The sequence below is a fragment of the Vanacampus margaritifer genome, chromosome 3 (assembly GCF_051991255.1).
Source record: "Vanacampus margaritifer isolate UIUO_Vmar chromosome 3, RoL_Vmar_1.0, whole genome shotgun sequence".
Classification (NCBI taxonomy): Eukaryota; Metazoa; Chordata; class Actinopteri; order Syngnathiformes; family Syngnathidae; genus Vanacampus; species Vanacampus margaritifer.
In genome coordinates, this window is record NC_135434.1 from 4824375 (window position 1) to 4838966 (window position 14592).

General features: G+C 39.4%; 3 protein-coding genes across 5 annotated transcripts in view; 2 read left to right on the forward strand and 1 right to left on the reverse strand.

The window, feature by feature from the left end:
* hscb (HscB mitochondrial iron-sulfur cluster cochaperone) overlaps positions 1-1261 on the reverse strand; it is a 46698-nt gene extending 45437 nt beyond the window's left edge. Inside the window, exon 1 of one of the 3 annotated variants that reach the window (XM_077561422.1) lies at positions 502-1261. In XM_077561422.1, the coding sequence (XP_077417548.1) occupies positions 502-851 (350 nt within the window). In that variant the 5' untranslated portion in view covers positions 852-1261. The remainder of the gene's footprint in view (positions 1-501) is intronic. The other 2 variants (XM_077561424.1, XM_077561423.1) reach the window with 2 other exon arrangements.
* LOC144048927 (volume-regulated anion channel subunit LRRC8A) lies at positions 956-10009 on the forward strand. The gene is made up of 4 exons (XM_077561421.1): positions 956-1120; positions 1607-1732; positions 4393-6511; positions 7842-10009. The coding sequence occupies exons 3-4, from the start codon at positions 4400-4402 to the stop codon at positions 8115-8117; spliced, it is 2388 nt and encodes a 795-aa protein (XP_077417547.1). The 5' UTR covers positions 956-1120; positions 1607-1732; positions 4393-4399; the 3' UTR covers positions 8118-10009.
* Positions 10010-10457: 448 nt separating this feature from the next.
* On the forward strand, positions 10458-13652 carry ppil3 (peptidylprolyl isomerase (cyclophilin)-like 3). The gene is made up of 6 exons (XM_077562531.1): positions 10458-10599; positions 10776-10850; positions 11081-11174; positions 11276-11343; positions 12782-12900; positions 12993-13652. The coding sequence occupies exons 1-6, from the start codon at positions 10597-10599 to the stop codon at positions 13117-13119; spliced, it is 486 nt and encodes a 161-aa protein (XP_077418657.1). The 5' UTR covers positions 10458-10596; the 3' UTR covers positions 13120-13652.
* The last annotated feature ends 940 nt before the right edge of the window (positions 13653-14592 follow it).

Sequence of the window (14592 nt, forward strand, 5' to 3'; positions counted from 1 at the left end):
TCTATTCTAACCATCTGTTATGTGTTACAATTTGGTCTAAATAGCGGTGGGGGTCTATATTCAATTTTCTAACAATGTTTATGCACCATAGCTGTGCAGTTGCATAACACAGGCTAGTCGTACTTTGCAATATATTCATATTTACATTACAAATATTTTGCCAAGGTGGTTGCCTTAACTGTGCAACTCTAGAAAGGAGAGAGAGCTCGAAATGAATTAATTTATTGAGACTGTTTATTGTTGAACATTATGCACTTTTGTAATATAACTTAATAATTTATTGGATAATTATTTTTGCATATCATAAGTTATGGCTCATGGATTCCTGGATCCCAGCTTAAGAACCTCTGTGCTAGTGAGTAACAGCTGCCTATTTTAAAATGCTTGTTTGTTTGATTTTTTTTTTGTAAATGCTCTTGTCTATTGCTGAACCTCGAGTCTGTAACCAAAGCTGATTGATTATGTATGTTATGTATGACATGAAGGTTGGAAGATGCTCACCAGTCCATGATGCTGAAGAAGGATACTCCCTCATGAGGAGGCTGGACTACTTTACAGGACGAGCAGAAGAATGTAGGGCTTTTGTCTAAAGGTTCTTTACACTTCCAACAGTTCATTTGGACATTGCATGTGCTGTAACTCCTGATTGACGTGACGCTCCTGAAGTAGAAAGTCCCAATGGTTCTGAGTGTCGTCTTGCTGCGCCATGTGTCCTTTGCTAAACCCACAACCAAACATTTGGCTGGACATGCAACAACTTTGAAAGCTGCCGGTCGACTCGTCACGAGCCGGCTTGCGAGCGACAGCATCCGGAATGAGCCAACCGTTCGCAAAATGTTCAATGACACCATTTGGGAGTTCTAAAAACACCCTATTTGAAGTTGTTTTGCAACCAAATACAAACATATAAGCATCTCCAGGAAGCGGCGTCTTCTTCTACGTTTAATAAACGTCACATACTGCCACCTATCGGTAGGCGGAGACGGTCTATGACTGAAGCGTCTGGATTGTGCTCGGAAAACAGCGGCTATTGCTATTAGCTTTAGCTGCCCTAGCCACGAAAAGGCAAATATACGCTTCTTCCAGTGGCTCTGGATTTAAACACACGCCTTCAAACACAGTAAGTCGACGCTTCAAGCTGTTTTCTCACAACTTGTCGTCGCCCCGCTCACATCTCCGTGGTGTTTTTTTCCCCAATTCAAGTTCCACCAGATGACACAAAGAGCCGGGTGGTAAACATGTAGCTAGCTCGCTAGCTCGCTGGCTAACAGCACGCAAGGCTGGTGCGCTGAAGACGTTCGTGTTAAGTAGACCGCGTATTACATACACGTGTACTATGTCCCCCAAAAAAGACTCAAATCTATTTTGCAAATCCAAATGTTTTATTCTTTATTTAATATCTTCTAGTTCAGTAAGCCATTTTTGACAAATCCCATTCGTACTAATGTTGCCGATGTTTTACTTCTCATTAATTAAGGTTAATTACATTCCCCCACTCAAACTACTTGAATTGTTTTTTCCTCTACATTTTATTCTCACACAAGCTAAACATATCGAATGATGAATCACCCTGTGTATATTTTTTGTTATTTTATTTTTAATTTAGAATTCACACAGAAGCTCATGGCAATGAGAGTGGCGATGGTCCATGAACGCTCATGGACTCACAGAAAGCTGCTCATCCATCACCAACAGCAACAGGCACTGGAGCCCAGATAACATAGTGAATCCGGTAAGTTACACAATCGTACCACAGGCATGTGTGATGTGAGTAGAAAATAAAGAGCTCTGAAGCTGAGCCAGTATCAATTTGCTTTTTGGCCCATGACGCAGACTTGGTGTCCCCGACTTTATAGTTTCCGAACAAAGTAGACGCCGGCGATGACCGCCAGCGCCTGCCTCTTATTGTCTAAGTGTAGGTGTGTTGGCGAGGTGAGGGAAAAGGTGACAGTAGAGTATCCGGGAGAGGCAACTGGTTGGAGACAGCACTTTCTATATGGTAAACAGGATCTCTGCTACTGAAGGTCGAGGGAGGTGCTTCTCAAGGCCCCCGCAGACAATACTCTGGGTATTATTAACGGAAATGGCTAAGAATAGAGAGCTTGCGAGAGAGGTGGCTCCTCTGGCCGTGGCGTTGTTTGGGTTAATCGTGCCAAAACGGAACATCATCTTTAGAGGAGTCCCTTCTCAAGCTTACAAGCTGGGCGTGCCGCACACACGCCGCCAAGCCAGGGGCAGGTTGGAAACACTGATGGGCAATATTGGCTAAAGAGCTGACGCGGAATGTTGTTCACTGCAAGCGGGTGGACTTATTGCTTTTTACAGATGTGTAAGTAGAATAGATTTTCTTTTTCTAATGCTTTTGAATAATCGTATGTTCATTTGTTATTATTATTATTATTTGCACATCAGAAGTTAATACCAAAGGTTGGCTTTTTTATGTAGAGTTGAATATCTAAGATCTATTATGTGATGCTGAAAATGATGAAGCAATTGAAATGTAATTATAATGCCCCAGAGTGCAATGGTCAGCATCATAAAATGTTTTTTGCGTAGACAATGCTTTAAGTAACATTTGAACTTTTTTCCACTGCAATGCGTGAAAACAATAAAACACTTTTTAAACATCGTTGATGTTCATAACAAAGGATTGAGACCAGGTCATCATTATTTCACTATGTAAACTTTATTTTTTCCTCTTTGGTACTTGATTATGAGATTTTCGTAAATCAATATGTGCCCTAACTGAAAAAAAGGTTATGAAACACCTGTCAATGGCACAACTCCACCAGGCGGAACTGTTTTTAACACCAGGGTGTCTGCTTGTCAATGAATCCTCTTAAATGTGATTTTACAGATTAAAAACATTATTATTATTATTATTATCAAATATTATTTTTAATCATAATCAAATGTCTCAAATATTGCCAATAACACAAACAAATATTGCCATAATTTCTGTGGGATCACTTGACAGGAATATGATGCTCGTTCAGTTGTGTTTTTAATCTGTTAAAGTAGGGATGCAGTCATGAATTTATGCATGAGTGAAAGAAATGCAACCTCGGAGCTTATTCTGCTGCAGTCTAAAGTACACTTTTTAATGACACGATGACGTGATGTGTGAAGAATATGGTGAATAACTGACTAAATGGCTCCACACCATTATGCAGTAAACTCAACCGTGAACTGCATGAAACTCTTGAGTAATTGGCAGCCACAATTTTTTTTATATATTATTGTCTGTATTAATAGTTTAAACTGTAATTGTACCACAAACCGTGATTCCAAAAAACGTTATCATTTAAAATTCATCTTACAATATCATGTAAACCAAAAACACATATGGAGAAAACTCTCCCTGACATTTTCAACATACCTGTGTTCTTAAATTCTAAAACATTTTAGCATATTTCGTTTACACCAATTACTACTTGCCTACTACACAGGTATTCGGTGCCATCTTGTGGCACTTTATGGTGTTACAAAAAGCCCCAAAATATGCCGTCATTTTGTAAAGTTGTTGTTGTTTTCAGCAAACACCTGAAAATGCAAAAAGGTGATCCTTCATTGTATTTTATTACATGAAGATTGTTTTATTATTTTTCCGATTTGGCTAGCAAAATAAATTGAACCAGTTAAAAAAAATATATACCCAAAAGAATAATGCCAATTAAAATGCGTTCTTGAGTTTAAATGCTGCATATAAATGCTAATACTTGCATAATTTAGTACATGGAAAATGTCCTAATACAGATATTGTAACAATCCTTGAACTGATTGTTGATTTTCTCCATAGCCAATGAAGGAAAATTAGGTAATAGATATAATAAATACCCTACCACCACTGGATTACTTAATTCCATCGCTGCTAAAAAAAAAAAACGTGGTTGTTGTTTTTGGGGTCTATGCCAAGAACCCTAACTGTGAAAATGGGATTATTTCCTTTTGATTTATGCACATATAAATGATGGAAAGACTATAAGAAGACGCAGAAAATTGCACTTCATATTTAATTGACTGATGAGTTTTGGCTCAAAAGCCTACATGCAGTATGGCACCCCATTTCAAAGATTAATTGGACCTGTTAAAACAAAAGCATCATATCCATTAGACTAAAGTATATGAACGAGCACTTTGTCAGAAAAAGCCTGAAGCTCATTTTCACACAGTCGTCCAATTGAGCAGTTCTCAATTGATCACATTTTGTGACTCCTTTCTGTCAAACCTTTTAAGAAATATTGAACAATAGATGAGAAATACACGTGCACAGTTCTTCCAAGTAACAAGTGGAAACAATATTTCTGACGTGAAATCCATATCCCGCTCTCAAGCATTTCATTCTCATTATACTTGTTTGCTCAAATCTGTGCTTTTTTTTTTTTCTCACAGATAAACCATGATCCCCATCACAGAACTGCGGTACTTTGTGGACACACAGCCAGCCTACCGCATCCTGAAACCATGGTGGGACGTGTTCACGGACTACATTTCCATCGTTATGCTCATGATCTCGGTGTTCGGTGGGACTCTGCAGGTCACCCAGGACAAGATGATCTGCTTGCCCTGCAAGTGGGTGGTCGATCAGACCTGCAAGAAGAACTTAAATTCATCGTTCACCACACCTTTTTCATGGGAGCCCAAAGGAATCCAGTACGATTTGGACCGCCACCAGTATAACTATGTAGACGCCGTGTGCTACGAGACTAGATTACACTGGTTTGCCAAGTATTTCCCTTACCTGGTGTTACTGCATACCCTTATTTTCTTAGCCTGCAGCAACTTTTGGTTTAAGTTTCCCCGCACTAGCTCCAAACTAGAGCATTTTGTGTCCATCTTACTAAAGTGCTTCGACTCGCCATGGACCACCAGGGCCCTGTCTGAGACGGTGGTGGAAGAAAGTGATCCCAAACCGATGAAAATGAACGGCTCGATGGAGCACAAGGAGTCGGTTATCAGCGAAGACGTGGAAGCCAGCGTTCCGATGCTCCAGAGAACAAAGACGCGCCTCGAGCAGGGCATCGTCGATCGCACCGAGACGGGGGTGTTGGATAAGAAGGAAGGTGAACAGGCGAAAGCTCTCTTTGAAAAAGTCAAGAAGTTCCGGATACACGTGGAAGAAGGCGACATCGTGTACCGGCTGTACATCCGTCAGACTATCATCAAGGTCATCAAATTCATTTTGATCATCTGCTATACAGGGTATTACGTGAACGATATCAAGTTCAGCGTGGACTGTAATGTTGATATCGAAAGTTTGACGGGTTACAGCGTGTATCGCTGCGCTCATCCGCTGGCTACGCTTTTCAAGATCTTGGCCTGTTTTTACATCAGCTTAGTCGTCGTGTATGGCTTCATCTGCATGTACACGCTGTGCTGGATGTTGCGACACTCCCTCAAGAAGTATTCCTTTGAGTCCATACGAGAAGAGAGCCGATACAGCGACATACCCGACGTGAAGAACGACTTTGCGTTCATGCTGCATATGATCGATCAGTACGACCCGCTTTACTCCAAGCGCTTTGCCGTGTTCCTCTCCGAAGTCAGCGAGAACAAACTGAGGCAGCTCAACCTCAACAACGAGTGGACGCTGGACAAGCTCCGGCAGAGGATAACCAAGAACTCTCAAGAGAAGCTGGAGCTGCACCTTTTCATGCTAAGCGGAATTCCAGACACAGTATTTGACCTGATGGAGTTGGAGGTTCTCAAACTGGAGCTGATACCGGATGTGACCATCCCGCCGATAATCGCGCAGCTCGTCAACCTGCGGGAGATGTGGCTTTACCACACCCCGGCAAAAATCGAAGCGCCGGCGTTGGCCTTTTTGCGGGAGAATTTGAAGTCGCTGCACATCAAATTCACCGACATCAAAGAGATTCCTTTATGGATTTATAGTTTGAAGAATCTGAGTGAGCTTCATCTCACCGGGAATCTCAGCGCCGAGAACAACCGCTACATCGTCATCGACGGGCTGCGGGAGCTCAAACGGCTCAAGGTTCTTCGTTTGAAGAGCAATCTCACCAAGCTGCCTCAGGTGGTGACCGACGTGGGCATGCACCTCCAGAAGCTGTCGGTCAATAACGAAGGCACCAAGCTGATGGTGCTCAACAGCCTGAAGAAAATGGTCAACCTGACGGAACTGGAGCTGATCCGCTGCGACCTGGAGCGCATACCGCACTCCATCTTCAGCTTGCACAATTTACAGGAGATCGATTTGAAGGACAACAACCTGAAGACCATCGAGGAGATCATCAGCTTCCAGCACCTGCACAGGCTGGTCTGCCTTAAACTCTGGTATAATCAGATCGCCTACATTCCCATTCAGATTGGCACCCTGATCAATTTAGAGAAGCTGTACCTGAACAGAAACAAGATTGAGAAGATTCCCGGCCAGTTGTTTTATTGTCGCAAGCTCCGCTTTCTGGACCTGAGCCATAACAATTTAACCAATATCCCAGCTGACATCGGCTCCCTGCAGAACCTTCAGTACCTTGCTGTGACTGCCAATAGAGTGAGTATATGACCTGTCATTGAACCTGCCTGTTTCCGCTGTCGGGTTCGAGTCACTATTTTCGTTTTGATTGAAAAGGCTCCCGCCATAATATAATCGGTTCCGCTTTCATTGGTGTGCAGGTCTGTTTCACTGTAGGGCGGATTTAGATACAGTGCCGTCTCTTGGGTGTTATTGTAGAGTTTTATCAGTTAAATTGGAGCAAAACGTTGCAGAAGCGTAATTGAAGAAAAAAAAATATTCCAGTTTTTTGGATACTTTCTAGAATTCGTTATCACACTAGTTACATAACAGATCTCGCCATCCAACTTTTACCTGCAGTCAAAACAAAACCAGACATTAAAAGATGTATTAAATTTCACTTCAAGGAGAAGTCAACCTTCAACATTTCTTGACAACAATATGTTATATGTGACCTCACTAGTCTAAACATGACATTCTGACTTAATATTACATATGTGGAATATGAGTTATGCAGCAAAATCTAGCCGTTTTTATCAATATCAGAAGGCGGCCATTTTGACACTTGCTGTCGACCAGGGTTATTATAGTTTGGGAATTTTTCATTTTAGTTCGTTTTTATTTCGTTCTGAGTTTTGTTTTGTTTTTAATTTTGTTAGTTTGAATTCATTTTCACAGCGGTTCTGTTAGCTTTTATCTGTTTTTTTAATGCTTTGTTTTGGTTTAGTTTCAGTATTGGGTTTATTTTTTTCTTTTTCTTTTAAAGTGTTTTAACGAGCCGCTGCTGGATGATGTCACTTGTGAGTGACACATTCAAACGTCCTTATTCCGGTTAATATCGAAATAAATATACTAAAAATCAACCCCAAATGCTAAATGTATTAAATTAATTATCAAATAGTAAAATGAAGGACATTTTCGCTCTAATTATAATTAGTTTGGAAACATAAAAGGTAGTTTCAGTTAGTTTTTCGTTTTTATTTTATTTTGTTAACGAAAATGTTTTTTGAACTAAAATAACCTTGCTGTCGACTGGAGATGACATCACAGTTACTCGGAGCTGAGGCAACGACCAATCACAGCTCACCTGTTTTCTGAAGCGGAGCTGTGATTAGCCGTTTCCTGAGACCTGAGCAACATTGATGTCATCTTCAGTCGACAGCAAGTAGCAAAATGGCCGCCTTCTGATATTGATTTTTTTTTTTTTTTTTACTGCTGGATTTTGCTGCTTAATTTATATTCTACTAACCAAAATACCATATTTAGACTGGTAGGGCTGCATAGAACACACAAACAATTGTTTTACAACAATACTGTTGTGCTTTCACCATCTAATTGTCACGTTTTCCCCTTCCATCTTTCCATGAAGATCGAGAGTCTGCCCAATGAGCTGTTCCAGTGCAAGAAACTGCGCACTTTGAACCTGGGCAACAACTGCCTGCAGTCTCTGCCGTCACGCTTCGGCGAGCTGACGGGACTGACGCAACTGGAGCTGAGAGGCAACCGTCTGGAGTGTCTGCCGGTGGAGCTGGCGGAGTGCCGGCAGCTCAAGAGAACTGGTCTGGTCGTGGAGGAGGACCTCTTCAACACCCTTCCCACCGAAGTCAAAGAACAGTTGTGGAGGACGGACAAGGAGCAGATTTGAACGCAGCCGTGAGTTAACGGATATTCGCTAATAACCGGGAGGCCAGTCACGGAAGCAACCCCGAGACGGGATGGCGTCATGTACAGCCAATAAGGGAAGGGGACGTGTTAGCCAGTTTGGCACAATTGTTCTTTTACTGCTTAGCTTCCCAACTGATTTTTGGACGTACACCGAGTCCGACCCATCATCAGGCTATTTAGCAATAATACGAAAACACTTTATTGATCCCCAAAGGGACAAGAAGCAGTGCCATTGCGATGTTTGTTTACATTTTATGCATCTCAATGATTGTGGAGAATTTGTATGTAAGTATGCAAAATGATCGGGCCAATTATACTGAGCTTTTTTTCTATACATATATAGTTCACAAGCACTAATGAGGACATTCTTCTGTATTATTGGACGTGTTATGTCAGCAAGCCACTGAGATGCCAAGGTGACCCTGCATGGTCTTTTGTTTTGTATTAAGTCCTAGTATCCAAACCAGCGGACTTAGTGTTGGAATCTTGGACAACCAGTTGACTCTTTTGAAAGACTTTATGAAGCAGAGCAAAATATTTGAACGTCAAGCTCATTATTTCATGTTATATGTTATTGCATATATTTACAACCGTACAAACTACACCGTCAAGTTGACAATCATTTAAGTTTGAATCAAAAATATTGTGTGCCAGCTCCATGTTACCTGGGTTTACTTGTCTTGGTTTTTGTTTTGTTTTTTTGCCCATACTCGTACTAAATTCCAAGCCTGTAAGCATATACTGTAAAAAAAAATATATATATATATATATACATATATATTTAGAAATGTTTGAGTGAATGGTGTGATCCAAATTGATTAATATATGACAAAATGTGTAATATATGAGGAGATGTGTGATGAAAGTGCATGTCAGAGGGTCCTCTAAAGACTGTATGTGTAGTAATAGCTTGTTTGGTGTAGATGTGGGAAACGTGACCTACCAGTGTTTGAGCCAGTCCACCATGCAATTCTCAAAAACAAACCTCAGAGGAACAGTGATGAAATACCTCGGCTGCTCACAATTTACAAGAAACTTTTTTTTTTCTTTTTTCTTTTCCATAATTTGAATGAAACGGTCACCTATGTGGGGAGAATCTTCCCCACCTCTGGTCGAAATCCTGTTAGGAATAGAGGAGGGTTTTGCGGGTATATTATCAAATGATACCAACGTTACAAAACAAGCTTACATACCAAGGTCAACCTAATCCACCCCCAATCAACACATGCTCATGCAATGTTGAGGAGTTTTGACACTTTTATGTATATCTGATTGCAGCTTTCTGCACAGATGTTCACCTGATACGCACAATTACTTTGATCAAGTGGGGCAAATGTACTTTTTGTTTCTTAAAATCTATACCATAAGTCATGTACCTGTGAAACAACGAGGAGGCATGTTTGTATTAAACAGCTGTGTGCCGGCCACTTGCCTTAACTCCAACTCACTCCTGTTTTTATGTACTGTTGTGTTTTTGTTTGTTTTACCATTGCGAGTCTAATACTTTGTATTCTTGACCACCTATTCAAGCTCATGTGGAAGACTACTTGGCTGAAAGAAAAAAAAACATGGCTGAAACAGAACAACACTTGTGTATTTTATTGTAAATGTTTTGTAATGCATTGATCATTAATCGGAGCTAACTGGAAACAGCTCATTAATTCATGAGAACCATTGTGATGTAAGCTATGCTCCTTTTCTATGATTAAATAGCGTATAACTGTTATTACTTTGCAAACTTATGTTTAGATATTTCCTAATATAATTGTTTGGGTTCAAGAGTGAGAGCCATGGGTGTGTGAAATAAAAAAAACAATCAAATACAAATCTTTTGCAAATAAAAAAAAATTGTGACTTGTCTAATGACTGAAATATTGATGCCATCATTATTTTTTCTTTGATTGTTCGAGGCAGGGCAACAAAATTCATTGAGTGGTTTTCCGCACATTTGTTTTACGAGAAAGTGTTATCTATTTGACAGCCTTGAGAGTAGTGACAAAGTGATACTAGACCACACTCAACTGCAGCATTTTTCATTTGTAATCGAGACGTGCATAACCAATCATAATTTAGTTGGTGTTATATCACTGGTAACCAAATGTTTTAGTTTCCAAAGTTTGTTGTGCTGACTTCAGGCAACGTAAACGATAGAAGGTTTTCCGTTCATACGACAGCCACGAACTGGTACGTAATCTCGCTAAACCAGAAATAGCCTTAACGCAGTAATAAAATCATAATTAAAATGTTTTTAACGAAAAACATTATAGGCCATAAATATCAAGAAAATAAAACATCAAATAAATGAGTGCCTTCTTGTTGCTATAAATGTATGCTGAGACGGAAACCGAGATCCTCTACAAGACCGGGCCACAAACGTCCCGGAACCTTTCTCTGCACAGTCGTTGCATCCACACGGACTTCTTTCGCTAACGCACGTATTCACAGTCGCGACGTTTAAAATGGTAACTTTTCCCCCTTCGTTTTTAGTTTAGGAGTACGAAACAGTATCTATATGAGTATATGTCTTCGTTTTATGTGTGTTGTTAACAAATAATTCCGGGTTTGGTTTTGGACTCACGGGCCATAATGACTGATTTTAGTGTAATGTTTTGTTCTTTGGTGTTGTGTATGTGTGCAGGCTGTTACCCTTCACACAGATTTAGGAGACTTCAAAATTGAAATATTTTGTGAACGCGCACCGAAAACGTGTGAGGTAAGTAAAATTGATGATGTGGCGTAAAACATAGTCATTAAATCACGTCAGATCACAACAATAATGCAAACACATCTGTGGCTTTATCACTTCGCATTTTAATCTTTCATGACTAAAAATATGTAAACGTGTACTTGACACGAGACACTATTTCCATTGTCGATTTGAATTCAATTAAATGTTCAGCCCTAACAAAAACGGACTAAAACAACTAAAGTATTTAATTTTAGAACTTCCTCGCCCTGTGTGCCAGCGGTTTCTACAAAGGATGCATTTTCCACCGAAACATTAAAGGCTTCATGGTGCAAACTGGAGACCCGACAGGTAGAAAACCACGTTGAATTAATTGTTTCAATGCCAGTATGATCATGGTCTAAGCGTTTGTTTGATTTTGTTCTTATGTTCTGGATATAAAAATCACACAGGCACTGGGAAAGGAGGAACAAGCATATGGGGACGCAATTTTGAAGATGAGTTCAGTGAACATTTAAAAGTAAGTTACCGTTTTTTTCCCCTTTTCACCGCAGTGGTACATGGAAGGTCAGACTCCTTGAGGCTGATGCAATTTGGAGTTAAACCCAAATTTTCACACTAACTTTTCCTCGCTCGCACCTCAGTTTCAGCCAGCATCAAAGGATTAACTCTGCGACAGCATTTTGCTTTTACCTTTTGGCTTTTTGAGTTTCTTTGCCATTCTTTATTCTTATGACAATTTGGGGGGGGGGGGATGACGTGAGACGAGAAGAGCAATAAGAATGATGAGACTAACGTAAAGCAGAAATATTTTCTTCTGTTAAGGGATGTTTAGCCCCAGGACTGGTTTCAACTTTGGCTTGATGTTCCTTTCATGAGCAAAATACTTTATTTGGATCTTCTTCGACTTCAGTTTTGAGTCCATCCATACATGTCAAACCCTAATTTGGTCCCACCTGTATTACAAACCCATAAAATCCTTATTTTCCCATAAAAATCCTTATGTCAGTTTTATCAATACTAAAGCTGTTTCATGCAATAACATTAATCTTACCTTACTTTCTTTCTTATATGAAGACATTGACAGTATCTTGTTCCAAATGACATTTTATTGCACAAAGAAAAAACAGATTTCTAAATATCACAGTGACTGCCATCTGGCATCATAAGGTGAATCAATTTTAATCAAAATTTTATCATGGACGGTTGACTTTTTTGTTGCTTCACATTTCTCTCGTGCAACTTTGATTTCAAATGTTCTTTGACATCGTAAATGCCAGATGCCGCAACCTTAATGTCCCGTGAACAAAGCGAACATGATGCATACTCTTCTCCAAGTTTTGACGGACCAATTACCTTAAATAAATCCGTCCATTCCGAACGAAAACGTCCGGTGTATCTTGTTTTTTTGGCCGGCCTGTCCCCCATTTTCTCAACCACTGCGAACGACTCGCAATTTTCGCGCTAACACAAATTCCTTAACTGCGCATGTCAGGAAACTGTTAGAAGTCTCGCGCGATAGACGAGATTTTGTGACCGGTTGTTGTTTAAATCGAGTTTATGCACACGTGTAGCACGTAGCCGACAGTAAATACTAAATAAATTTAAAAAGGGTAAGCAATATATACTAATATTATTATTTTCATGAAAACAGTTAAATCCGTATTCATTTCCAAATACGCCCGTATGCTTTTGCAACACTTAAAAATCCGTAAGAAATACGGACAAACCTTATGGGTTGACATGTATGTCCATCTGTGTGCAATGTTCTACAAGGAGTAAAGGTGTAGACTGCTGTTAGCGTTTTGCGCTAGCTGCCGTAATGTTTGACTAATAGCATAGCTAAACGTTTCCGAAAATAAAATAATTTTTAGCAAGTACATTAGTAAGGGAAAAATGACTTTAAAAAATAAGAGCAAGATAAATAAAAGTGTAAAATCCTCTTTTGTTTGTTTCAGCATAATGTTAGAGGAGTGGTCTCCATGGCTAATAACGGACCGAATACGAATGGCTCCCAGTTTTTCTTCACCTATGCCAAACAGCCTCATCTGGACATGAAGTATACGGTGTTTGGAAAGTACGTGCAGTACATAATGGCAGTTAACTTCTAAGTATATACAAATGCATACTTAATGTCAGATCACGTGTGTGCGTTTTTCCCCCCTCTAGGATTATCGATGGCTTGGAAGCTCTGGATGAGCTGGAAAAACTCCCCGTGCACGAAAAGACGTTCCGACCATTGACGGAAACTCGGATTAAAGATGTGACCATTCACGCCAACCCTTTTGCTTTGTAGAAAGTGTCATATTTTGTGCACAAAATATTCAATTCAATCCATTTAGACAGTCCGTCATTCATCAAATGTCAACAGTCGGGAACCCCGTCATGGTCAATATTGCGAGTCGAACCGCAATGTAATAGTCAATCCATCATTCGTCGTGGGCGTCTGTCGATGTTTTCATCATTCGGCATTTAATTTTCAGTCAACTTGATATTGTTTATGTCACTATTCTTTTCTCAGGTAACAGCCAATCAGAGTGTAACTAAGGTTTAACAAGTTGAGCCGTGATTGGTTGATACCTGAGCCCTCAACGCATGATGTCATTTTCAGTCACCAGCAAATGGGAACATGCTTCTTTTTTTTTTTTAAAGCTGTTAATTTAAGTTTATTCACTTTTTACTGCAGAAAATTGTAAAGTATCACTTAATTGTGAATATTAGATTGTTTAGGAAAAGAAAGTAGTCAAACATTATCCCCTAGATTCATTTTGATTTTTTAAACTGCATTTGAACATGTTTTTTTTAACTAAATAAAATATAATGGAATGACTTTTTTGTCATTATTATCCAGCGGTGGGAAGTTAGAAAGTGTAATTTGTTAATGTACTTGAGTAGAGCAGTACTTAACTTGAATATTTTTCTGCTGTCTTTGTACTCAAGCTCCCTAACTGTCATTTCTATTTTTTTTCTCCTTGCGTTGTCAATATATAGCCTAGTCTACTTTTTGAGCCTCCAATAGAGAACGGTAAAGTCAAACATAGTTAAGATATTGATTGATTGAAATTGTAGTGTTCTATAAGGTGGGACAAAATATTGGTAGAGCAAAAATGATTTATGGTAAATTTATGTTCTGTTCCAATGTAAAAACAAGCAGCTTTTTTTTTTTAACAAGTGTTTATATGTGGAAAACAATGTACATTTGCCATCTCTGTTGTTATTAAAATACACTTTTGAAAAGTGAACGTTAGATTTCAGCAAAACATACCTTCCATTTCTATACACGGGTGAGCTGAAGATATACTATACAAAGTACATACTCAATGATGTCACTTTATCAACAACTTCACTGGGAAGTTGATGGGTCATTTGGGTCTTTTTTTTTTTTTTTTTTTTTTTAAGGTGGGCAGTTTGAATTTTATTATCAGTTTGTTTATGGATCACACAATACCAAAGGTGTCTCATATAAAGATGCACTGTAAAAATGAAGACTGTCATCAATGGTGGACACGGCGCTCCAGACACAGACATACTCTTCAAGGTCTAACTCAGGTTTAAAAGTTTCTTAAGACTATTATTAGCAGCCACTTTTTTTACACAGTTGTGGGATTTATTAACACCATTCCAAAACACTGCACATGTTCACCGTCTTCCAAGTCCAACTAGGCTTACAAATACTGTAGATTTGTTGATATTAACACTGGGATAGCATTTATTTATTTGATCAAACTCCCCTGCTCCAATTCAAGTGGAATACTGGGCTCTATTTCAT

Coding starts and splice junctions, on each gene's coding strand:
- LOC144048927 (XM_077561421.1), top strand. CDS start 4,400: ATGATCCCCATCACAGAACTGCGGTACTTTGTGGACACACAGCCAGCC. Junction 6,512..7,841: donor TTGCTGTGACTGCCAATAGA/GTGAGTATATGA, acceptor CTTTCCATGAAG/ATCGAGAGTCTGCCCAATGA.
- ppil3 (XM_077562531.1), top strand. Junction 11,344..12,781: donor AGTTCAGTGAACATTTAAAA/GTAAGTTACCGT, acceptor TGTTTGTTTCAG/CATAATGTTAGAGGAGTGGT. Junction 12,901..12,992: donor AAGTATACGGTGTTTGGAAA/GTACGTGCAGTA, acceptor TCCCCCCTCTAG/GATTATCGATGGCTTGGAAG.